The sequence below is a fragment of the Neomonachus schauinslandi genome, chromosome 14 (genome assembly GCF_002201575.2).
Source record: "Neomonachus schauinslandi chromosome 14, ASM220157v2, whole genome shotgun sequence".
Lineage (NCBI taxonomy): Eukaryota > Metazoa > Chordata > Mammalia > Carnivora > Phocidae > Neomonachus > Neomonachus schauinslandi.
Genome location: NC_058416.1, coordinates 26,673,733 through 26,701,306, shown reverse-complemented (window position 1 = coordinate 26,701,306; position 27,574 = coordinate 26,673,733). Strand labels below are relative to the sequence as shown.

At 38.8% G+C, this 27,574-nt stretch overlaps 1 protein-coding gene and 1 pseudogene across 1 annotated transcript in view; one reads left to right on the top strand and one right to left on the bottom strand.

Moving 5' to 3' along the window:
* Positions 1-26,014, bottom strand: part of HDHD2 (haloacid dehalogenase like hydrolase domain containing 2) — a 35,090-nt gene extending 9,076 nt beyond the window's left edge. The window contains exons 1-4 of the mRNA XM_044920926.1: positions 25,903-26,014; positions 18,295-18,405; positions 14,480-14,688; positions 9,553-9,637 (exon numbers count right to left, since the gene is read on the bottom strand). Of these exons, the coding sequence (XP_044776861.1) occupies positions 9,553-9,637; positions 14,480-14,688; positions 18,295-18,395 (395 nt within the window). The 5' untranslated portion in view covers positions 18,396-18,405; positions 25,903-26,014. The remainder of the gene's footprint in view (positions 1-9,552; positions 9,638-14,479; positions 14,689-18,294; positions 18,406-25,902) is intronic.
* LOC110576921 lies at positions 15,156-17,514 on the top strand (annotated as a pseudogene).
* Positions 26,015-27,574: the final 1,560 nt, after the last annotated feature.

Here is a 27,574-nt window from a genome sequence, read left to right as displayed (position 1 = left end):
ATCTACCCCACCCCGTCACCCCGCCCCCAATCCCATTTATTTGCTACTCTACCACGGAACTGGAATTCTTTATGCAACAGACCTCAAAATTGCTTTCCACTTATATAGCTAAACTAAAAACTCATTTGATTCAGCCTTGTTAATATTTTATTATATACTAACTGGGGATAAGACTTATCAGCTTGATTGATGTGTGTACTTTAACTCCCAGGCAGTACTTCAGTGCCTTCCCTGGAAGGGCTAAAACTGTGGGTTCCTCCACATTTCCCTAAATGGGAACTGGTTCTACACTCGGTTGGAGAGGACAGGCATCTCTCAGGGAAGTGCTTCCTGCTCCTACCCTCCTTCTCTGTGTAACATGGGCTTTACTGAATCTTTGAAGAGCCAAAAGGCATATTCAGGATGGACTGAAAGGTAAATGTGTTCTAGGACACAGACGAAAAGATTTTTTATAGTTAAACATTTAAAAAATATCAAAAATAGACACCCCAATACCTGAAGTGTTTTTACACTTCCTAGACAGGGCAACAAAGGGTCGTTGCTTTTGTTACAACAAGGAATCCATCAGCAGGAAGTCTGACAATTTTCTGTCTATATCTAACTATAAAACCACTGAGGTTCAAGAAATAAGAGGGAAAAAAAAAGGCACAAAGAAGGCCTGATTCAAATATCTTTGCCTGTAAATCCCAGGTAGGCAAAGTAAAAAACCTGTACCAAGTCCTAACCAAGCAGGGCCATAATATGGAAATCCTAGGCAGAGCAGTGAGAGGAAAGCTAAGGGGATAACTTACATTCATGGCTACAAAACCGTGTTGCAAGGAACATCAGGTCCAACAATGCCCTGTCCTTGGCTAAAGAGATCATCCAGAGATGCTGGCCACAATCAATCGCCCCACCAAGGAGAGCTATAACCCAGAGAACATCTGAAAACCAATCTAGTCCTCTTCCAAATACTATCTTTCTAAATAACTTTTCTAGGAAAACAAACTTTTCATCATTTCCAAGGAAATGATACTTTCTATCATTCTATCTTTCTAAGTAACTTTTCTAGGAAAACAAACTTTTCATCATTTCCAAGAAAGATGGAGCATATGGAAATGAAATCACATGGCAGCTAAATAATTGTCAGACATCTCCCGTATGTCCAACATCAAACTAGAGAGTCCCTTTTTTCTACCCCCCCAAATAATCACCCCCACCCATCTTTCCCATCTTGATATATTCACCCAGGTCCTCAAACCAGACACCTAGTAGCCATCCTTGGCTTCTCCCTTTCACCCAGCCCCCTCACCCCTACTCATTAACATATCCAGTAATTTCCAATTCCAAAACAAAAATAATATCTCAAAACTGTCTTCCTCCCCTCCTGAACTTCTGCAAAGGTCTCCTAACCAGCCTTCCTGCTTTCTACTCTTGCTCCATTCGTCCAAGTCATTGTACAGGCAATAGTGGGAGTTTGAAAAGTACAGATGGGATCACATTCCTCCCCCACTCAGAAGCTCTCAACAACTTCTCACTGCCAATAGTATAAAACCCAAAGTTCTCACTGCAGCCTACATCTCCAGTTTTAAGTCACCTTCCCTATAGATGGTCGTGTGCCAGAGTCTCTTCCAACTTCTTAAAAACCACGTTGTTCTCTTGTGCTTCAGCCCACAACTCTTGACACAGCTCCCGATACTTTTCACATAGCTATCTTGTGCTCATTCATCAGGTCTCAGCGTCAATGTCAGCACAACAAAGAAGCATTTCCAACCTCCACATGTATATAGTAGACTTCCTCCTCACCTCTGATCTCTTCTCTCATCACCCTTTTTCCTTTGTATCACTTCCCATAGTTCATCATCCTTACTCAACTGTGATTGGTCTGTTTTCCTTGCTAGAATATAATTTTCACTATGCCCATCAGTTTTACTCATCACTGTATCTCTTACTTCCAAAACACAACAAAAAACCCCATGGCACTTCTCACTAAATGTTTACTGAACAAATTAATGGATGAAGCTCCATCTGTCTCAGTGTCCTGATATATGACACGAGGAGTGTTGCTTACCTTTCTGGGGAATAGAGAGGATATATGCAAACCTTTTCACAGTATCTGTCTGACGATAATGGCAATTATTCTTCTTCATAAATATAGGAAGTGTGGGATCTATGCTACTTAAAATAGGTAACAGCAAATCACTTCATATTTGTGGGCCTCGGTTTCTTATCAAATGGAAGAGGCTGAAACGGATCAGGGCTTTTCAATCTCAGCACAGCTAACATTTTGGACTGTAAAATGCATTGTTGTAGTGCCTGTCCCATATGCAGGAGGATGTTTAGCAGCACCCCTGGTCTCTCCCCACTCACTGGATGACAGTAGCGCCCTCTTCCCCAGTTGTGACAACCAAAAATGTCTCTAGACATTGCCAAATGTCCCCTGGGAAGCAAAAGTGTCCCTGGTTGAGAACGATTAAACTAGATGTTTGCCACAGCCTTGACACTCAATACATTTAAAACTAATACCAATCAACCTGAAAAACACAAATTATCAAAAGCTCAAATTAAAACAATAGTAAATCATGAAGTATATCAAAGGAAAATCTCATTAACAATGAACTGAAACCTTCAAAATATCTCCAATGTCGTACTGACACAGTAACTGTCTCATCAATAGCTGGCTATCTATTATCACCACCTTTTAGTACTGCAGTTGGGGTCCCAGATAGTATAATAAAGCAAGAGAAAGAAATGAAAATATAAAGATTGGCAGGGGAGAAGTAAAACTGTCATTATTTGTGGGTGACACAACTATCTATGTAGAAAATCTAATCCAAAAGACTCTACAAATAAATTATTAGAATTAGCAAGTAAATATAAGATCAGTAAATATGAGGTTAACACACAAAAACTCAATTATACTCCTATGTATTAGCAACACCACTTAAAAATGAAATTTAATGAAATACCATTTATAATAGCATCAAACAACACGAAATACAAAGATAAATATAACAAAAAGTCTAAGACCCATACTTTAAAAACCGCAAAACACTGCTTAAAGAGTGTAAAGATCAAACCTAAATAGTGGAGATATATTCCATTTTCATAGACTGGAAGAGACATCGTTGTTCAGATGTAAATTCTACTCCAATTCATAGACATACCAATCACACTCCCAGTGGGCTTTTCTTGTGAGAACTGACAAGTTGATTCCAAAATTTATCTGGAAACTCAAAAGATGTAGAATGGCCAAGACAATCTTAAAAAAAAGTTAAAGCTGAAGAATGTACATTACTGGATAGTAAGACTTATTATAAAGCTACAGCATGTGAGACAGTATGGAACAGCATAAATACAGATAAAGAATCTAGAAACAGAGGCTCGCATCTACAGTCACTTGATTTATGTCAAAAGCAGCAATTCTATAATAGAAAGAATGGGTCTTTGCAATAAATGTTGCTGAAAAACTGGGTATCTGTATAAAAAAAGAACTTTTATCTCACATAATTCACAAAAATTAATTCAAAATAGACTTTAGACCTATTTATCAAAGGTAGTATAATAAAGCTGGTAGAAAAAAAAAACCAGGAAAATATCTTCATGACTGTGGGGTAGGCAAAGATTTCTTAAGCAGAACAGAAGAAAATATTGACAAATTGGACTCCATCAAAATCAAGAACTTCACATTTTCATACTATTAGTATTCTCTATATTCTATAGAGTATTCTCCTACTATGAACAGAGGCGAACCACAGACGGGGATAAGACAGCTGCAATACATATATCCAACCAACGACTTATATATATAACAAATAAAGAGCTCCTACAGATCAATAAGAAAAATACAACCCAATCAGAAAAGGCAAAAGATTTGAATGGGCACATCACAAAAGTTGTCCAATGGCCAATAAGTATATAAAAACAACATTACTCATATGGGAAATACAAACTGAAACTCAGTAAGATACACTATACACACCAAATAGAATAGCTACAATTACACGGAATGGCAAGAAACTGGTCAGAATGGGGAGCAAGTGGAACTCTCACATGATATAGCCAGTGGGAAAGTACGACTTGGTACAATCACTTTGGAAAAACTGTTTGGCAATATTTACTAAATCTAAACAAGTACTTACCCTATTTACCCAGTAATTTCATTCCTAGGTACAGACCCGAGAGAAATGAGTGCATACGCTACCCAAAGACATGTAGAGGAATATTCGTAGCAGCTTTATTCATAACAGCCCAAACTGGAAACAATCTAAATGCCCATTAATAGTAGAATAAATAAATTGTGGATTGGACTACCGCACAACAGTGACAACAATAAAAAAAGAAGAAACAAAACAGAGACTGAGTACTGCTACATGCAACTTGAGTAATCTCAAAATCAGACAAATATGCTACAATTTTATGATTTCATTCACATGAAGATCAAGAACTGGCAATACTGACAGCAATCATAGTGGTGACCGTAAGGAAGGGGTTGTGTGGACTGGGATGGGGGCCTTCTGGAGTGCTGTAGATGTTCTGGCTCTTGATCAGAGTAGGGGTTATACAGGCATATCTACGTGTAAAATTTTACTGAGTCACAGACTAACAATTTGTATACTTTACTGTGCATGTTACACGTCAAATCAAAAAAATCAGTATAATATATTTATGTGATTTACTCACCGGAAGCTTTTATTTGGAATAGCAAGAGCTGCCTTGACCATAAAAGAATCTCCCCAATTGATTAAAAAATAAGAGTCATTAGTGACTGATAATCAACTCAATTCTGTATTCTGATTTTCAGATTGCTATATACTGCCTATACTAATGGCATGCTTTACATAACTCAAGTTCTTAAGTCTTAAACAATTTCTTATTTCCAAAGTGTTTTATTTTATAGTCTGGACTTTAATTTAAAAGTAGTCAAAACAGGAAAAGCCCACAGAAATATTATTTCTACTTTAGGCCCTGCTGCCACATTGTTCTGGAATTCCTCATGCCCAGGGCTCTAAACACCTAGAAAAAATTCAGGAGTTCCTGTCCAAATGCACTAATAACTGAGCCCATTACTGTTGATTTTTTCTTCCCTTTCTAAGGAACTGAATATACTGGCGTAATCAAAACATTTTATTTTTTCTTAAGGAGATAGGGAAAAGAAAGCAATTCAACACTGAACAGAGACCATTTATGGTGATAAGGATCTCCTCCCCAAAACCAAAAAAACCCCTAATTTTTGCACACCTCTAAGACTTTGGGAGCATTCCTGCACCTGGCAACAATTATAGAAAAGAAGTCATTAACAAAGTTTCAAAACATTTATTATTAAGTAGCCTTCATCTCTGCATTTAACTGTGAAAGTTGTGGTGTCATTTACCTTCAGTTACAATGACATTTTAAGAAGCTCTTCTAGAAGCTGTAGGACAGCTGCTCTTAATTTAGGAAACAAAACAACAAAAAAACACTTTAATTTTTCCTAGGTTAAGCAATTCTCTATGGTTTTTCCCCCAAATTCCTTTGACCCAGCAACTATATACTTCTGAAAACAATCTTAAGGCATAAACATAAATACAGCTTAAAGAAACCTGTTTTCATTTTTCAAAAACTCACTTCAAAATCCCGGAAATAACCAACAGGAAGCAGATGACTTCACAGTGTATTGCACCTTTTAAAGTGGAATATGCTGTGGGAATCAAACATGTTCTGGAAGACTATTTAAGAATATAGAAAAACATGCACAACAAATTGTGGGGTTTTTAAAAAGCCAAGTGACCACATAGTATATATACATTCTCATTTTTATCTGGTATTTATGTGCTAGCATGGAAACTGGTGCTCTAACAGCAGGATTACAGGTAATTTTGTTAATTCTTTTCCTTTTTGAGCATTTAAACTTTTCCACAATGAAGACATACTACTTTTGCGCTGATTTTTTTTTTAGTCTTGTGACTAAGTTCAAGTTAAGTTATTAAGTGATCTGTTTGCCCAGCAGCCTTTCTCCTAATAGAGATCAGCAAACTTAATTATAATTGGTCCATTATTAAAATGCTCAAGCTTTGGGTTTCTAACTCAGGTCAGCAGATGAAAACAGACCTTGCTACAAGCAAGTACTACAGCTGTGAAAATGAATCAGCTGGAGCTATGGATATTCGTGGTGGTGAATCAAACAATACTACCAGGGGATAAAGCAAACTGATAAAGTATAAAACACATGAAATAATACTACATATTGTTTAGGGATACCTACCATAAGTGATAAGTATAAAGAAATATATGACAATGATAAACACAGAATCGTAACCATGATTACTTTGGGGTCTTGGGCGATAAAATAGGGGAAGGATATGCAGGGGATATCAAATGTGCTGATAATTTGTATTTCTTAAGCTGGTTGATATTACTCTTTGTATCTTTTAGTATTAGATAAAAGGGGAAAAGCTACCCATGGCTCTTAGGATTTGGATGTCTTCTAGAATCCAAATCCAAATCATGTCTGTTCCCTATAGCTGGTTCTTATCCTTCCCCAAAATCAATTCTTTAAATTCAGGTTTCTCAACTTCATTCAGACATTTAAGACACATTTGTAGACAGACTGTACTATGCATTTGTGTGTGTGTGCGTGGGGGGAGGGCTACCCATTCAAAACACAGTAAATAAGGGGCAGTGTAATGTGGAAGGTTGATGTGTTTGCCTGAGGGCAATATGCCCCCGAAGCTGTTATTCAAGGCAGCTATGCAACGGGGTTTAAAATCCAATGCTTATTCTCATTATCAACCTGAATAGTAATTTAACTCATCAGTGGTTCATTTGAGATGTCTATATTTGACACACATAATCCAAACAGCTGTAGTCATTGGTTGGAAGGCATAGTCTCTGTGGAGACATCAATATGCAAAGAAGGGCAAGACCTAAAATCCTTGTTAATTCTCCACCCAGCTGTTAAGTGCATTTGTGAAATTAGAGTTGACCTATAAGTGCACTGTAATGCTTTAAAATGTAGTGTTTAAAAAAATCAATATGGTTAGGGAAGTGTACTAATTAGACAGCATCCGAGCAATTACAAAGTCAGTATTATGTCAACATACATTTTTATTACCCTGGGTCTAGTGTTCATCTAAGACAGAGACCTCCCAACTTCCTATTAAATATGTCCTTCCCAAATTACCAGCTAAAATCAGTCAACACCCTCTCCTTGAATTCTGTGGTTAGAGAAATGGATAAAAGGTAGTGGGTTAAGTTCAGAAGTAAGAAATCATAGCAGGTTCTCCATTTCACATAAAAACTGATTTTGGCATAGTGGTAAACCTTACTTAAGGAGCAGTTAGATAACCCATCCCCCAACCCCCAACCCAAGAAGCTAAAGTAGGATAACTGAAGTAGGTGAAGCAAAAGGAATTTTAATACCATATACCCCGAAGTATATCTTCAAGCAATATGGCACAGCAATAGCTCTTCAGGAAATACAGTAAATGGATACTGAACAACTATAAAAAGTGAGTTTGTTCCTTTTAAACAAAGGCTTGACTACCACACTGACTAATAAGGGAGTCACAAATAAAAGTGCATTACGTAGCCATAGTTTCCATTAACCAAGGATCTAAAATAAATGTTCATACAAAGAAAAAAAGGAGGCTGTTCCCAAAGTGCTATTTTTGGCCACAAATATTTCCAAGATCAACAGCAAATAATGTGCCCAGATGTGTGAACCCTGTAGTGAGTTTTGAAGTTTCCTACAAACATTCTGATTTTTGGACATCTTCATCAAGAAATGAATTCTACATCAAGTATACATTAGAATCATTCTTGTAGATCTTCGAACTGGTAAGAAGATGATGTTTTTATGGCATTCTTTGTAACTAAGCACCAAAAATTTACCAAGCCGTTAAAAAATTTTTTTAAACAAGTTCAATATGCAATATTGATGCAATATTTAGAACTACATAACTTGTCATAAATTGAAAGGCAAATTATGCTGGTTTAATGGTGTGACAAGAAGTAAAAGATGAAAAATGAAAAATCTATGAAAAATGAAAAATCCAAGGGAAAAAAATCAATCTCACTCTAGAGCATATTTGCGGGTAAATTCTGATCCAATTTATCTTAAGTGTGAGAACCAGGATGCTGTCTTCCCTTTGAAGCAGCCAGTGAAAAGTTCATGTAACTAAAATGGACACACAAATGAAGATTTAGAAATTTTCGGTTGTATTTCCCCACATTTCTACCAGCAGCCATTAGAACATCTCCAGTTAGATACCCCAAAGGCCAAACAGCCCCAACCTAAACTTATCACCTCCTGAACCCCAAACAGGGAGTGCTCTCTGTCACACGTGCTCAGGTTAGAAATGTGGACATCCGCCTTGACTCACTGGTCTTCCTTACTCCCTAAACCCAACCATCCATCAAGTCATGTCAACACTACCTGAATCTGCTTCTTCATCCCTACGGCTACCAGCCCAGTTCAGACTACCATTATCACTTATCAAATAATTTCTTTGAAAGTGTGGTCAAATGTGTCAACTTTTCTCTATACCCTAGATTATCACTGGAGGAAGAAATCACATGTATTGTTTTTGGAGCGTTAATCAGGATGATACACCTTCCTTCAGAGAATAGCATAGTCAGTGAAGAATCACAGGGATGATAATAAAAGATAAAACTGAAACTATGCTCCACAGGATTAATGACGTTAAAACGAGCAAAAAAGTTTAAAGCTTGCTTTTCAGAGAACTGTTGCTCCCTCATCAGCTATTACCTCTTTTCAGACCCCACCAACATATCCACTAGCTGTCTCTACAAGAGCCTGGACTCAAGGTCATCTGATATGGTTCCAGCCTACGAACAAGCAAAGCCCGGCATTCCTTCCCTGAGATAACGAGCCCAAGACCCCATTCAGTTTATACCAGCTCTCAGACCATGCCCATAGCCTCTTTGTCCCAAGATAAACTTCTGACATCAGGGGCTGAATTTTGCCTCATTCTGGTGTTAAATCTCCACCACAAAGTGAACATGGGATGTTACATCTATGTTTGCTGAATGATCACGCTCCATGTTTTCTCATGAATAGTCATATAGTTTCCCTACCCTTTTCATCAATATGTATGTAATCTCAACCCCTCTGATTATAAAACACTTGTTTTCTCCCCCTTTGAGAAGGCAGATCGGAAGCTTGTCCTCCAGTCTCTTCCTTTGGCTGCCTCTCGAATAAACTCTTTCCTTGGTGCAAACCTGGTGTCTCAGTGATTGGCTTTTCTGCCCACCAAGCAGATGGACTTGGGCTCCATTACAAAATTGCTAACTTCGGAGTTGCAATTTTATTATGAATTTCTGCCCCAGGATATTGATTCTGTAAACAAGAAAAACCCCAATGATCATCACATTTTAACATATTGATTATTTTTTAAAAACTAAGCAAGACAGTAATAAATATGATTTAATGTTGATCTTGAAGACATCTATCCTCATGTACAATTTGGGTGGCCAAAAAGTAAAGTATATCTATAACCTTTCATGACAGAGACTCAGGAAGGGAAGAGAGGAGCATATGATCAGAAGAAAAACAAATAGCTAAAGACTTACCGGAATGCTTGATTCAGAATTTGATAATGAAAATGTTCTGGTGCCAATCCTATGACCACAGCATTTGGATCACTTGTTTGTATTCCTGGGAATGGAAAAAATATGTTAATTGTTGAAAAATGTAATTAGCAGTAATAATACATTTTATAATAAAATAGCTTTCTTTAGTCAATCAAATACAAATTTTTGCTGTAGCCATAATCTGAAATTTAAGAGATTATTCTGTCCAATGTACTTTGGCGGTATAAGCAATACTTAAAGAAAATAGTTTTTTTTTTTTTAATTTTTCTAGTATTTCTGCATATTCCTTTTGCATGGTGTTACAACTACTTAGTAACTAGAAGATCTCAACGGAAACTTGCAACTTGATGTTCTCCAACAAGTGACAAATTCTAACTTTTAAAAGCTTTACTGATTACAATCAACAAGAACAGCCGTGAATCCTCTATGAGCTCTCAGATCAATAGCAACTGATGAGGGCCTAAAAGTCTAAGAGGCAAGGGAAATTAGACTTTCTAATTGACACAGCTGAGGTTAACACATTCATGATAAATAAGGAATGCACTGTAGAGTCTACAGTTTTCTACTTAATGCCTAATCCACTTTCAGTTCCACAAATATTATTGTCATTAAAGCATATTTTAAGGCTTTGGTATCTGGTAACAGAACTTCAGATATGACAACCAAACAAGTATATTCACCATCACAGTTATTAAAGGTCCAATTAAAGGTTCTGCGGATTTTCTATATACCAATTCCTATTTGCCTCTCTCACTGCCTGCCTTGAAGCATCCTCATCATAGATTCCATCAAAATGTGAGGGGAAGAAACAGAGCAGATACCCAGATTTCCAATTTCCTCCTTCCTAGTAGCCACAAGTACTGAGTAGTTCAGAAATGGTAGTGTGCCACCATTGAGCATTGGTTGTCACTGCTTCTAGGCCTTTGCAGTGGAAGATCTAGATAATATGTATTTTTTAAAAGAGAACAAGGGAGTTGATAATGATCTAATTCAAAATTAGTAATACATGGTTTTTTTGATTTTTATATTCGTATCTCTTTGCATTTACACATAAAATCGTGGGTACTACCAATACTAGCGTAATTACTACTTTGCTTTATCCTATATCTACAATTTAAAAATAATAACTAATTACTACATTACTAATAACACTAAGACTACTGAATGTAGTTTAAGATTTCTTGACAGTTTTTTAAAATCAACATATAATATATTATTGGTTTCAGAGGTACAGGTCTGTGATTCATCAGTCTTATAATACCCAGTGCTCATTATATCACATGCCCTCCTTAACGTCTATCACCCAGTTACCCCATCACCCTACTCCCCTCCCCTCCAGCAACCCTCAGTTTGTTTCCTATGATTAAGAGTCTCCCATGGTTTGTCTCCCTCTCTGGTTTCGTCTTGTTTTGTTTTTTCCTCTCTTCCCCTATGATCCTCTGTTTGGTTTCTTAAATTCCACATATCAGTGAGATCATATGATAAGTGTCTTTCTCTGACTGACTTATAACGCTTAGCATAATATCCTCTAGTTCCATCCACATTGTTGCAAATGGCAAGATTTCATTTTCTGATGGCTGAGTAGTATTCCATTGTATATATATATACACATCTTACTTATCCATTCATCTGCTGATGGACATCTGGGCTCTTTCCATAGTATGGCTGTTGTGGACATTGCTGCTATAAACATTGGGGTGCAGGTGCCCCTTCGGATCATTACATTTGTATCTTTGGAGTAAATACCCAGTAGTGCAATTGCTGAGTCATAGGGTAGCTCTATTTTCAACTTTTTGAGGAACCTCCATACTGTTTTCTAGAGTGGCTGCACCAGCTTGCATTCCCACCAACAGTGCAGGAGGGTTCCCCTTTCTCCGCATCCCTGCCAACATCTGTCGCTTCCTGACTTGTTAATTTTAGCCATTCTGATTGGTGTGAGGTGGTATCTCATCATGGTTTTGATTTCTATTTCCCTGATGCCGAGTGATGTCGAGCATTTTCTCATGTGTCTGTTGGCCATTTGGATGTCTTCTTTGCAGAAATGTCTGCTCATGTCTTCTGTCCATTTTTTATTGGATTCTTTGTTTTTTGGGTATTGAGTTTGATAAGTTCTTTATAGATTTTGGATACTAGCCCTTTATTTGATACGTCCTTTGCAAACATATTCTCCCATTCTGTCGGCTGTCTTTTGGTTTTGTAAACTGTTTCCTTTGTTGTGCAAAAGCTTTTTATGTTGACGATGTCCCAACAGTTCATTTTTGCCTTTGTTTCCCTTGCCTTTGGCGATGTTTCTAGGAAGAAGTTGCTGTGACCAAGATCTCAGAGCTTGCTGCCTGTGTTCTCCTCTAGGATTTTGATAGATTCCTGTCTCACATTTAGGTCTTTCATCCATTTTGAGGCTATTTTTGGGTATGGTATAGGAAAATGGTCCAGCTTCATTCTTCTGAATGTAGCTGTCCAATTTTCCCAACACCGTTTGTTGAAGAGATTGTCTTTTTTCCATTGGATATTCTTTCCTGCTTTGTCGAAGGTTAGTTGACCATAGAGGTGAGGGTCCATTTCTGGGTTCTCTATTCTGTTCCACTGATCTCTGTGTCTGTTTTTGTGCCAGTACCATACTGTCCTGGTAACTACTGCTTTGGAATAGAGCTTGAAGTCCGGAATTGTGATGCCACCAGCTTTGCTTTGCTTTTTCAACATTCCTTTGGTTATTCGGGGCCTTTTCTGGTTCCACACAAATTTTAGGATTATTTGTTCCAGCTCTATGAAAAAAGTTGATAGTATTTTGATAGGGATTGCACTGAATGTGTAGACTGCTCCAGGTAGCATAGACATTTTAACAATAATTATTCTTTCAATCCATGAGCATGGAACGTTTTTCCATTTCTTTGTGTCTTCCTCAATTTCTTATATGAGTGTTCTATAGTTTTCAGAGTACAGATCCTTTGCCTCTTTGGTTAGATTTATTCCTAGGTATCTTATGGTTTTGGGTGCAATTGTAAATGGGATCGACTCCTTGATTTCTCTTTCTTCTGTCTCATTGTTAGTGTACAGAAATGCCACTGACTTCTGTGCATTGATTTTATATCCTGCCACTTTGCTGAATTCCTGTATGAGTTCTAGCAATTTTGGGGTGGAATCTTTTGGGTTTTCCACACGAGTATCGTGTCATCCCTTTGCAGTGCTTTTATCCTTAGAATTTATCCCACTATGAACGAACCATCAAAATACTGTATTTTAAAGTCACTTGAAGTAACTCTTCTCTGAGTGGATACGTCACCAACTTGATAGAGAATTAAATTTATTTGTTTCAATTTGATTTTGGTTTTCAGGGACTGGCTTGGTTTTTACTTTTTAATTGCGTTTTAAATATGCAAAATATTTACATGGTTCCAAAGGCAACGCTATAAACAAGGTACTTGTGGAGAAGTCTTGTCTCCTAATCCCTTTCTTCCTTCCCCCCCTTTAGATAACCACTTTTCCTAGTTCCCCCTTTATTCTTCTTTAGCTTCCTTTCACAAATATAAGACAAACGCATATCCATTTCTCTCTCATTTTCTTACACAGAAAGTATGTAAGGTTTTCTACACCCTCCTTTTTCACTTAATAAACCCTATGAAGACCACTCCTTATCAGGAGATAGAATTTGCCCTTACTTATTTTTCAGCTACAAGGCATTCCATTCTGTGGACATATCACAGTTTAAACAATCAGTCCCTTCCAATGAACATTCGGGTTGTTTCCAATCTTTTGTTATTTCAAATAAGGCCATAATGAACAACTTTGATCGCATGCCATTGTGTATTTTTGTAACTATCTCTTAGGGATAGGTTCCTACAAGTGGCAGTTCTGCTTCACATGCAATTTTGCTAGCTATTGCCAAATTCCTCTCCCTACGAGGTGTACCATTTTATATTCCTGTCAGCATTCAGATCCTTTTAATAAATGTATTTTCTGTTTAATTCAGCTGAAGTTGGCTTCTGTTTCTTACAAATAATAATTCTGCTTGATACACTGTTCTACTTCCTGATAGGACAAGTTTTGAGGTTCTGCCTAACAATATATTCACGCTGAATTTCCCTAATCATTATTTGTAAAGCCATCCTACGGTTTTATAATGAGGTATTTATACCTATTTTTCTATATTGTGTCATTTCACTCTGTCATTTATAAAAAGAAGTAATGTGGCAAAGCTTCATAAAAACAGGATATTTTCCCAGAGTCTGTTTATTTTTCCAAAGAAAAAACAGTTTTATTTTATTTTGATTAGAAGTATTTTATGGTCATTGCAAAAACTTCACACGATACAGAATGGTATCTGTTTTTTTTCACAATATTATTAAGATTTATTCATCAGCCTCGAAAGCCAAGCCCATCATAAATATAAACTGCTCATAATCAATCATTTATAAGTGGGATCAGATTAATTCTATTAACAAAAACTGAAATAAAATGTAAGATTCCAACATATCTCATTTAACCAAATTAATACAGTGGCTCCTGGATTGAGGATTATAATACACAAAGTGATTTTGGCCTGTTTTTTTCAAACTGTGGGCCATGATCCATGAGCAGATGTGAAGCTAATGTGGAGGGCTCTAAGCAGGATCAAATTCAAACAAACAATAAAATAAACCAGATAGAAAACAGAGTACCTCTCATACAGTAAGAGTAAGTATTGTTTAACACACATAAACACAAGTATATATCTACTGGGTTACTATATTATGTGTGCATATTGTGGAGTATAGTCAAAACAGGTTTGAGAAACATAAATTTAGATTAAAACTATCTGTTGACCATTTCAATAATAATAAGAGGAAATCTGACAAAACGTCCAGTTTTAAGAATGATTTATAAGCGAATATGAAGAACCAATTTCTGTATATTTCCAAATGTCCCCTACCTTTGAAATCAGGGAGCGCCCGATCATCCACTAGCAGCATGGGTCGAACCTGTTTCTGCTCTACTAAATTTCTGGCTGCAGTCAGCGAAGTGAATATTTCATCTTCAGAGATATCAAACTCCAATTTTTTCAACCTATCCAGTAGGTCTTGCTTGCTCTCTTTGGTAGTATTGGTCACAAACCTAACTATTACAGAAGCACCGCGTAACCTGGGAAAGTCAAATTCAGATGTCAATACGCAGCTTTTACACTCTAGCCCCATAAAACCTAATTTGCTAGCACTTGCCAGAGGTCAGAAAATGAAGAGTAAGTCACCAAGTAAATGTTTTTATGGCCATTAAGCTTTTTTTTTTTTTGTAACCTACCCAGATTTTTACCAATCATCCACACCCTGCGGACCGCTTCAACTCCAAAGGCTGCAATGTCTAATTGTAAAAGCTATGTATGTCTATCTTTCTGAGGGCCTTCTATAACTAAATTTTACCACAGGGTTTTAGTAAAGAAGTGAAAAAAAAAAACAAAGCTTATTAAACCACTGTACTCACAGATTATGAGAGAGAAAGTTATCTTAGAGATTATCTACTAGTGCAACCTTCACTTAAAGATGGGACAACAGAAGCCAGGAGGAGTTAAGCGACTGCTCAGCTCTGCACAGCTGGGTGGCAGCAGAGCCCAGATGGGAACTTGGATCTATGTGCTGGTACAGCTTCTGATCTACATTAAGAGAACAGAGGACACTTCAGGAATTTACTCCTTCTTCGCAGTCAATGAGAGACTGGCTAAACCCTCACCTGTTACTAGGTTAATAAACAGAAACTATCTGGAATGCTCAAAGAAACATTCCAGTTGTACAGACTGAAATGTGTTTTCCCCCTGAACTATCCACATACAGGATTGTTTTGATTCCGTGAGCTGCTTCTGGAACCTAAACTGGCAATCAGGTACCAGAGAGAGAATTCATGATAGTCTAGCTTTCTTTAAAAATGGAAATTATTTTCTTAGACCTCCAGTATTTTAATCCAAAATCTACAAATAATCTCAATTTAACCGCAATTTAAAATTTTATATCAATACCCTGTTGCTTTTTATTTTATGCCTGTCTCGAATGGATGCAAAACATAACAGCACTAACCACGATTTAAAATAAGCAAGCAAATAAATCAGAAAAAATATTTTTAAGTATTCACCCAAAGAACATTAAACACATTTGCATGATTAAATGGTTCACTGTCATCATGATTATCTGTATAATTTCTGTGTGATAGCTTTTCTGAAAAACACATTAAATTTGGTGATTTATCTCTCAAAAGAAACTGATTACTTCAACATAACTACCATCAACATAATTAAAAATGAACAAGTACAAGCACGGAAATTACCACATTACTTTTAATGAGCATTTAAAAAAAAACTTTTCTTTTGACTTGTCCTTCAACTTCCCTTAGTCTCTTTTGTTTCCATAGAAACCCAAACCAGCAGTGACAGAGTACAGTGATTTCTTTGGGACGGAAAGCCCTGAGCGACAGTAAGAGAAGAGTGTGTAGAGTCCTGTTCCCTCCAGACTGGCAGGCTCACAGTTTACTGAGCAACTCAGAGATGTCGTCCACTGTTCACCAGAAATAAAAAGATTTTTCTTTTGACCCAGAGTAGAAAGCTCATTGTTAAAGCAGTATAAGCTCTTATCTAATAGGAGAATAGACTGAACAACAGGCATCCTTTTCCCTAGAAAGCCTACCTAGGAGAGAAACCGTGTCAAGAGAAAGTCCAACCCTGCAACGGATTTTCTTTTGGCTTTAAACATGTTGTCCACCTATAACGAATATCGTAACTCTAACGAAACTGATAGATTCCAACTGAAGCCTACCAGATATACAAGCCTCTTCATGTTTATTGATTCCCCAAATGGCAAATAAGCTCCTTGAGACTACAAAGTCTGTGTCAATCTTTTGCTCTAATACCTAGCCCTGTGACACTGATCACTACATTTGCTGAATAACGTTATACTATGAATATTTTAAGGTGGGAAAATGAGAAGCACCACATGCTCAGTATTGCTGGTTTTTGAAAATTTCCCTAAATTATTTTAGGACGAAAGTACTTAGTAACATTAATAGTTCTGTCATATTGATGAGTATTTTCTTCAAAACTCAGAGGCAAACACTCACACTCGGTTCACTTTGACAGACTTTTCCCATATCCCCAATTTGTATGTTGACTTGTGTTAAGTGTTGTAGTTGATACATCAGAAATAGAAGAGCTCAGTCAGATGGCCAGAGATGCTTCTGGAAGCACCAGCACGTTGTCTGCCCAAGGAGAACCCCAACTCCAGTTCAAACTTTTGTGGCTGGTGATGGTAGTACTGGAAAAACTATGTTTGTGAAACGTCATCGGACTGGTGAATTTGAGAAGTATGTAGCCACCTTGGGTGTTGAGGTCCATCCCTTCATGTTCCACACCAACAGAGGACCTATTAGGTTCAATGTATGGGATATGGCTGGTCAGGAGAAATCTGGTGGGCTGAGAGATGGCTATGACATCCAAGCGCAGTGTGCCATGGCTGATGTCATGTCAAGGGTTACTTACAAGAATGTGCCTAACTGGCATAGAGAGCTGGTACAAGTGTGTGAAAACATCCTCACTGTGTTGTGTGGCAACAAAGTGGACCCTGAGGACAGGACAAGTAAGGCAAAATCTATCGTTTTCCACCAAAAGAAGAACCTTCAGTACTATGACATTTCTGCCAAAAGTAACTAGAGCTTTGAAAAGCCCTTCCTGTGGCTTGCTAGAACACTAAGGGGAGACCCTCACTTGGGGTGTGTCGCCATGCCTGCTCCTGCCCCACCAGGGGCTGTCATGGAGCCAGCTCTGGCAGCAGAGCAGAAGACGATCTAGAGGCTGCTCAGATACCCGCTCTCGCGGATGAGGACGATGACCCCAGAGAAAGTGTAGCTGGAGCCCAGCATCAGAAGTCTAGTTCTAGAGGCAACTGTCCTGTGATGTTGGTGGTGCAGCGTGCCTGCCACTTTATGATCTAGCTGAGCAGAACAAGTGCTTCATCTTTGGGATGCTGAAGGAAATGAATGGGCTTTGGAATGTGGTTGTCTAAAAAGTACCTTCGTTTTTTGGACCTGCATATGTAGCTGTTTTGGAATGCAACTGTTCCCCTCCTGAGTTTCAGATATGAGACTGCTATAATCCCATCACAATATCCAGTGGTGAAATCTCATCTGTCATTGTCATTCCCATTCCTTTTCATTTAGAATCAGAATAAAGTTGTATTTCAAATTAAAAAAAAAAAGGAAGAAAGAAATATAAGATAGTCTCTAACCTTCAAAAGCACTAAATTTAGTTGACAGAAACAAATATAAAATTTCAAGTCTCTCGCTAAATTTTACTCAAGCAGTTGCACACTCAATGTTAGATTCTGGGTGAAGGGGGAGCAAGCAGAACTATGCCTTTGTGTATGTGTGCGTTTCATTTTGTGATTCCAGGATTCATTTGTGATTTTCCAATGCTATTTATTCCATACTTTAGAATCTTAAGTTTTCATTCCCAAATTTACAATACTGACTTAAAGATACACACACAAAGAACAAAAAAGACTAGATCAAAAGGCCAAACCTAATAAAGGTTTAGAAAACAGTGTTTGCAGGATATTACTTTGCATACATCTTCTAGCTAAACCCAAGGCAGTTCCTGTATATATGGTAAGCTGGTGAAATGCCTTCTTAAGGCCATCCATTTAGCTAATGATCTGCCTTGGTAAAATGGCACTTACAAACATATTTGTCAGCTGAACCGAGAGAATAGCTTGCCTTTTAAGAGCTTCCTGGGCGCCTGGCACAGCTGCATCTTCAATGTGAAGCGTGCCATTGAGATCCACCAAAACAGCTTTTAACGCACGGCGTGCTGCCATCCTTCATTCCCTAGGAGAGAACAAATGAAATTAAAAATACAGTTTAGGAAACAATGGACAATTAAAAACTGGTAAGTCTTCAAAAATATCATTCATATCCAGGAAAATACTGCTTAGTGTTAAGCTGCTTCTCTTTTAGAAATGAAATGTGTTTTTAAAAATCCAAAATTTGATCCCTAAAACTTTTACAATGTTTGGGTTTTTTTTTTAAAAAAATCTTGAATTAAAAACCATAGAAAGGGGAATACTAAAAGAGAAGTTACTATTTACTTTCAGATTTCTTAAAATAATTCTTTGGTGGAATAATTCATTCATTTATTTTAAATATGAGCAAATGTACTCTGAAGAATGGGTGGATGGAAGCCTCCAATCACTGGCAAAATCTCTTTCATCTTTTGCTATATATGATGAAAGTGTTCAGGGGCACCTGGGTGGCTCAGTCAGTTCAGCGTCTACCTCTTGACTTCAGCTCAGGTCATGATCTCAGAGTGGTGAGATCGAGCCACATCAGGCTCAGGTGGAGTCAGCTTGAGATTCTCTCTCTCACCCTCTTCCTCTGCCCCTCCCCCTGCTTACAGGCATGTACGCATGCTCTCTCTATATATGTATAAATTTTTAAAATCTTGAAAAAAAAAAAACGAAAATGTTCTAATTGCCCATCTCCACCATTATAGTCTGATATGGTATATGTGGTCGAGGAGCTACCAATGTTTACAGGTCACCAAGAAGGAAATATCAAGTTATAAAGTAACTTTAGTCAGGAGATGTTCTCCTTACCTTAACCACATCCAACTTTCCTTTTGCATATTTTCCCTTTTAAAATGTGCTTATTATGAGCTACATCATATATACAGTGAAGTAAAGGGCATATGTACAGTTTAAAAATAACAAGAGTAGGTAAGAACAGTAGGGAAGCTAAAGAGAAGAGGATGGGACTTCATTATTAGTTTTTTTAAGCTTATTCATTTTTTCCTTCCATCTTTTGTTTTTATAATAAAATATTTCAGACATAGAAACAAGTATCAAAGACATCACCTTATAAATTCCCCTGTGGTACCTCCTTTGTAGTCAACTGCTCTCCCCTCCACCAACTCCTGGTAACCACTGATATTCTGTCCCTAGTTCTTTTTCAGAATGTCATATGAATAAAATCATAGAATATGTAGCCTTTTGCGGTGGGCTTCTTTTACTTAGCAAAATGCATTTAAGATCCAACCATGTTTTTGCCAGAATCAATAAAGCTCATTCCTCTTGTTACTGAACAGTATCCCACAATGTGGATATACCACAGTTTATCCATTCTCTTGTTGAATTTTACCTTGGTATTTCTGGTTTTCAGTGATCATGAATAAAGCAGTTATAAACATTTATGCACAGGTTTTTGCATTAACAGAGTTTTCAATTTATTTGGGTAAATACCTAGGAGTTTGACTGCTGGATCCTTTGGTAAGCCCAAGTTTCATTTTTAAAGGATGAAAAATGTAGCCAATAAAGATATTTAAAAGAATATGCTACTAGCTCTGAAACCAATTCCAAAAAAAGAGTTCCAAATATATCTTGAGCAATGGCAGAAACTTGTAATCTCCTACATTGACTCCTCTGAAAAGTAAATACTTATTTGTGGATGAATAAACTCTGGTATGTTTCTTTTTAAAAAAAAAAAATTATTCTTGGACTTGGGCTTCCAATAATATAGCTGGCTGAGTAACCAAATTAACTCTCCAAATGAAACCTAACAATACTGGATTAAAATACATACACACACGACCCTTGAACAACAATAGGGATGCTGACCCCTGCACAGTTGGAAATGCAAGTATAATTTTTGACTCCACCAAAACTCAACTACTAACAGCCTACTGCTGACTGGAAGCCTTAACCGATAACATAAGCAGTAAATTAACAAGTATTTTGTATGTTGTATGTATTGTATGCTGTATTTGTATAATAAAGTAACCTAGAGAAAAGAAATGTTATTAAGAAAACTGTAAGAAAGAGAAAATACATTTACAGTATTATACTGTATTTATTGAAAAAAAAAATCGCTGTATACGTGGACCAGCACAGTTCAAACCCATGTTGTTCAAGGGTGTATATATTTGTGTATGATGTGTGTATGTGTGTGTGTGTGTGTGTGTGTGTATAAAGCTTCAAGGAGCAAGGAAGAAAATAAGGATTTCTCAGATCTGAAAAAGTAACAAACCAGGAGATGAGCAGAATACTGCAGCTTGTTTTGGCCCTAAGAGCATCTGCCCACACTAGGTTACCTTTAACTGAGTCCCCCACCTCCTTGACCCCTTTAGGGAATAAAAAATAAAACTCAGAGCCCACCTGAAGAGATAGATCCTCCCAATCTAAAAGCAGAGCCTTCACTGTAAGGATGAGCCAAAAATAAGCCATCACTGGCACTCCCATCCTACCTTGTCTCAGTTGACTACAAAAAAATCAACTACTATGAAACTTGGCCCAAACAGTGAAAGGAAGAAAGTGCCACAGAGAATGTGGAATCATAGCCAGCCCAGGACCCAGTCTGCAGACTAAACTCATATTATCAAAGGTAAGTCCTCAGAGAACCTTCAAGATTTTACATCACAATGACCTTGACAATAGGTGCCCAGCTGAAGCAAATGCAAACCCTCCGCAAGATATTACTTTCAGCCCAAACAGTAAAGAAATCCCATAAATAAAATCAAATAAAATTCTAAGCATAATGAGCAAGTGACCTAAAGAAATAAGGACCATAAGGGAGAAGAACCTACAGAAACAACCGTGCATAAAGCAGTCCCGTAAGGGCTCCTTTGATAATGTGATTATCAGATAGATCCACTGGATAGGCCTATATGTTTAAGAATAAAAGACAAGACTGAAAATCTGTGCAAAAAAAACCATGAAAAACTAAACATGTACAGATCAGAAAGCCCAACGCATTCCAGAAGTCCATATCTAAATCACTGTATACTGAAAGCAAAGAAAAGATCATGAAGGCAGCCAAGGGAAAAGAACACATTACTTTCAAAGAGGCAACACACTGACAGCTACGTTCACACTAGCAACAATGACAGCCAAAACACATTAGAATAATATTTTCAATGTGCTGAAAGAAAATAACTGCCTACCTAGTAACAGATAAAAAAACATCACGACCAAGTTGGGGTTTATCCTATTAATACCAGGTTGGTTTAAATTACGAAAATCAGTCACTGTTATTTACCACATTAACAGATGAAAGAAGTAAAATAATGTCTGATCATGTCAAATCATGCAGAAAAAGCATTTGATAAAATTCAGCATCTATACACACTAAAATACTCTAAGCAACATAAAAATGGAAGGGAACTTCCATAAGCTGATAAAGGCTATCTACAAAAAGCCTATAGCCAATATTAGACTTATCAGTAACATACTGGAAACATCTTTGAGACAGGAATAACACAAGGATCCTACTATCACCACTTCCATTTAACAGTGTAAATAATACCCCAGCTAGTGCAGTCAGGCAAGAAAAATAAGGTATAAGGATTGGAAAAGAGAAAACTATTGCTGTTCATACATGTTATGATTGTATATACAAAAATTCAAGATTCTAAACTAATAGGAAAGTATAACAATATTAAAAATCACTATCATTTCTATGTCACTAAAAATAATTATAAAACTAATTTAAAAATATTACTTGCGATAGTATCATAAAATATAAAGTCACCAGAAAAAGTCTAATAAAAGATGTCAATATTTTTTATGTCAAAATTTAAAAACTTCAATGAAAGCCACAAAAAAATAGTTAAATATATCGAGGCACCATTTTCATGGATTAAAAGACCCAATATTGTAAAGATATCAGTTTTCCCTCTAATGATCTATAGATTTAGGGCAATTCAAATCATTATCTCAAAAAGTGTTTTGTGGAACTTGATAAGCTGATTCTAAAAGCTATACATCAGTGCAAACGGCCAAAGACAGCCAAGATACTTCAGCCAAGACTGAAGAAGAAAAAGAAGGTGGGACTTTGCTTTACCAAATATCCAGATTTGATTAATGAACTCCCGTAATTAATTAAGATATTGTGGTATTAGCACATAAAGAGACAGACTGATCACTGGAACAGAAGAGAGAATCCAGGGGGCGCCTGGGTGGCTCAGATGGTTAAGCGTCTGCCTTCGGCTCAGGTCATGATCCCAGGGTCCTGGGATCGAGTCCCGCATTGGGCTCCCTGCTAGGCGGGGAGCCTGCTTCTCTCCCTCTGCCTCTGCCTCTCTCTCTCTCTCTGACTTTCATGAATAAAAAAAAAAAAAAGAAGAAGAGAGAATCCAGAAAAAGATCCCCCCCATCCCATGTATAGAAACTGGACATGACAGAGGTAATTTCAGATTCATGAAGAAAGAATGATGTGGTCAATAAAATGGTGTTAGAACAACTAGAAAAAATTAAATTGCACTCCCATATAACACTATATACAATTTTTCCCAGGTAGATTAAACCTGGGAAACATGTTTATGGCAAAACTGTAAAACTTCTATTTTTTATTTATTTTTAAAAAAGATTTTATTTATTTATTTGAGAGAGAGAGAAAGCGCACAAGCAGGAGGGAGGGGGAGAGGGAGAAGGAGACTCCCCGCTGAGCAGGCAGCCCGATGCGGAACTCGATCCCAGGACCCTGGGATCATAACCTGAGCCGAAGGCAGATGCTCAACTGACTGAGCCACCCAGGCGCCCAAAACTGTAAAACTTTTAGATAGGAGAATACCTTCATGACTTGAGGATAGGAATGGCTTCTTTAAGCTATAAAAAGCACTGACCATAAAGGAAAAGGCAGATAAATTCAATTACTAGAAAAGAGGGTTTTTAAAAGTAGTGGAGAGAGAGAGAGAGTGAAAATATACAGAGTGAAAAACAAATTTCCAACACATGTGAGAAAAGACCAGAATCCAGAAAATATAAACTATAAATATTAAGACAAACGACCCAGTAGAAAAATGGGTGACATCTGTACTCAATAAAAAATGTTAACTCTGAAGGTAATTAAAGAACAAAATATAAACACGACTGGATAAACAACAAAAGATGTGTAGTTAAAAAAACACAAAAACACCTGTATAACTAGAGCCAGCAAATGGTCGTAATAAAAACTGACAATATTAATCCTTATTGAAGCATCCACATAGGCTTCATGTTACCAACGCATTTAAAAAGGCTGTATTTTTGCTTTCATCAGTTCCACGGAACATACCTTTTAAATTCCAAAATGCTCTCTGGAGCATTACATATCTGAGTGACTGAGGCCTAGAAGAAAAAAAACTGAGATTCCCCACTCAAACCTCAAAATATACTTCCTCAATTAGCCCCAGTATAGGCCTTGACTGCTTCTGCCATGATCTCGTCTGAACCTCTGTAATACCTCTTAGTTGAACTACAGGTCAGTATTCGATAAAATGTAATTGTAAAATATATGTGTCACCTCCATAAAACAGGCAAAGGCTTCAGAAGTAGTCCATGTCTTTTGTTTATCTTGGGTCCATGTCCCACCATCTCCCATAGTTTGAACAGGTTGTAGGGGATATACCTTAGAAAGTCATCAACAACTGATAATGAACGGCACATATTCAGTACAAAGAAGAAAAGTAAATTCTCTCTCATGCCAAAAGGAACTCTTTAAGATACTTCAGAAGGACATCTCCCCTTGAATATCGTGGTGCATCTCAGGCCAGCAAGCCCTCTTTACCCTCAAAGCTGCTCTTTTTCCTACAATCCTTATGAGGGAATGGCCGCCCCAGCAATCCAGATGTGGCCACCAGGCTCTCCCACTCTTTCCTCCCATTCAATCAAATGCCACATCATGTCAGCTCTACCTCCTTTGAATCCACTCACTCCTCTCTATCATTATTAAAACTATCTTGGTTTTGAAATCACCTCTAATCTAGCCTATTTCAACAACTCCCTAAATGTCTTCTCTGCTTCAAATCTTCTTATCTCCAGCCCCAAATCCATTCCCCGAAGCAAAGTAGTGCAGTGAAGTCCAAGAACTAAGGGGTTGCACATGCCTGGGTTTGAATGTGACTCACTAGCTGTGTGAACGTGGGCAATTTTCTTAACCTCTCAGCCTCAGGTTCTTCATCACTAAAGTAGAAGGAATTACACCCACCTCTAATGGTTGACAGGACAATTAAAGAAAGTAACACATGTACTGTGAACACTGTTCCCCACATAGAAAGGCTGGGTTATGTATGTGGGGGTGGAGGGGAGGGTACATGATGCATGTGTCAAGGACTACAGAAATCACAAGATACATATGATGCAAAGTCCTCAAGCCATCAGAATATCTTGAGGATTTGAGAAAACATTTTATACCAAACCAAGTATATACTTTGGTATATCATTCAAATCTTGTATAAATATTTAAAACAAGAGATTTCAACAAACAATTTTCTCCTGGGAGGCTGGGGCTTTTCAGAATATGCCTTCTAGACCTCCTGGGGAATACAAATTCTCTTTTCTTCCCTATGTACTTCCAGTAGAAAAGTCTGGAACCACTGTATGCACTCAATAAATGACACTATTATTCAGTCACTATCCAGTTTAAAATCTTCCAGTTGCTCTGCACTGCCCTCAGGATAAAGTCTGAACCATGAATGACTGGTGTGCAGAGCCCTGGTTTATCTCTCCAACTCCTTTGTCTCTACTCCCACACCAAAGTTCCACGGCACTGCAGTTGGCTACCAGGCCTGTACTCTACCTCCCTCAACGCTGGACTTTGGTCTAGAATCACTTTTGTTCCCTGACTTCTACCACCGCTGTCTCCTACATCCTCCCATTCCCTGGCCAACTCCTGCAGTTCACAGGTCTCAGATTATCGTCCTTTCCTCGGGCATTCCTGAGTCCAGGGCTGGGCGAGGAGCTCCTAGCTTGCTCCTATTATCCCACTTATCACTCGGTCCAAACTGCTAAGCTCTACGAGGAAAGGAGCTGTTGTTGCCTTTTCCGGGGCACTACTGATCGCTCAGTATAGGCTTGTGAGTTAATTCATGAAGCCTGGTCTCAGTAACTGGTATGGTTCCAAGAACAAAGGTCTTTCAGCACTAACAACGGCGATCTCCTCCATCTCCTGGATGGGAAAGGGCCTCAGGACTGGTAGCTGCACTCTGCCCCAGTACAAAATCCAGGATCTGGCAACACTGACCGGAAGGGACACCAGCTTCGAAATACAGTCCAGGGGCAGGTCCCGAGGAACGTCTACCACACCAGAATCGCAATGTGCCCCAGGACCACCGACAAGCCCCGTGGCCCGTAAGAAGTGCCTGGAGCCCCACTCCGCGCATGCGCGGTGGCCCGGTGGCCGCGGGAGCCGCCCCCGCCCGGAGGGGTGGGCCTGTCCTCTCGGAGCGCGCGCGCGGGTTGGTCCGCGGCCCAGGAAGGGGTGGCCTAGAGACGCAACCAGTATCCCCGAGCCCTCTACAAAGAAATGCAGCCTCCGCACGGGTGGGAGGTCGCCCGTCCCAAAGCGGCTCCTCACCCCTGCTCCGGACGCCGTCCTCAGCAAAAGCCCCGCTACCAGGAAAGTCAGCACAGCCCCGCCATTCGCAACGTCCTCGAGGACAGCCCAGGGCGCAAGGCAAGCTGCCGCTAGACGCCGGAAACTGGGCCCAAGGCCGCACCGGAAGTCCCGCCTCTCCGCCATCCAACTCCGCCCCATCCGCCCACGCCTCGCTCCGGATTTCGGATGCCCAGGCTGGAGTCTATAGTCTTGCTCCTTAGCACCTTCCAGGTGGAAAAGTTGTTCTTGAGACCCGCTCCCTCAAGGGCGCGGCCTGCTTAGCCTCAGATGCAGGAGGATAAACGAAACCTCTGCCTTTGCTCAGCAGCTCTTTCCCCTTCTACAGCGCCATTGGTGAACCAAGTATTGAGTACCTTTCTTTGCCGCCACCCTCCGTCGCTGCACCTCTTCATGCCCATTCTCGAGGCGTAACTCGGAAGTCATCTCCTTGATACTTTCCATGAAATACCGATCTCTGAAGTCATTTTCTGCTTTGCTACTTAAACAGCATCTGGCATTTGTAGCTGTGTTAACCACTACCTCAGGCAGTGAGGTTCCTCTTTTCCTAGATAGCTATACCCAAACCTTAGGCTGTCAACTCTCCCATCATGCCTCTCATTAGAGCAACCCCAGGCCTTGCCTGTCGTTTCTAGGGGAGCAATACCTCGAGGTACGGGCAACCATCTCCCTCACTGCTCCCCTCCCACGCACCTCCTGGGAGTCTCTACTTTGATCCACATGGGCTGCCTTCTTGAGTGCAGAGGTGGTCGTCCTGTGCATTCTCTATGAAAACGACTAAATGAAAAACTTTCTGGAGCAGTCTGACGTAATAGGATACACACTCTGGTTTGCACATATGGAACTCCTTGCCTTGGGGCTTGTGCTGCCAGAACCCATCCAACATCCCCTGCCCAGTGCCGCAGTCTGCCATGTTATGAGCTAGAACACTTTCCTCTGGACTAGTGACCCTCCACTTTTCCTCCCCACTGGTCCTGGAGGTTGTTTTTGTTTTATTCATATTTGTTAAGTCTATTTTCTATGTGAGGGCATACGCGGTTGAAGGAAAAGCAATCTGCTCCTAGTTTTCCCTTCAGAACTAAGAGCTGCGACCAGACTAAAACAGCACTGAAGGATTTTAAGCAAGTGGGTAATGTTAAGATTTGCCTTTTTCTAAATGCTTACTCTGGCTGCAGTATGGAGAATGGATGGGAGAGGGGCCGACTTGTATGTAAGACCAGGTAAGCTACTGCAGGGCTACAAGAAGAAATGCTTGCACTAAATTGTGGGGAAACAAAGCAAATTGAAGAGATCTTAGGAGGTAAAATAGTCAGAAATTGTTGACAGATTAAATTGGTAAGGGAGAGGAAGGCATCAAGATAATTACCAAGTTTTAGGCTTGGGCAGTTTGGCAGTGTAAGTGATGGTGTCACTCACTATAATATGGCATGATTGAACAGGACTAATGGCTTCCTCCTCAAAAGACTCAAATGATTTTGCTTGCCAAAGGGCAAGATGAGTAAAGAAGGGATGGGATGTCTAAACAGATGGTGACTACACTTATGGAGGTGAGCACTGCATAATGTATAGAACTGTCAAATCACTATGTTGCCTGAAAGTAGTTAACATTGTACGTCAACTATACTTCAATAAT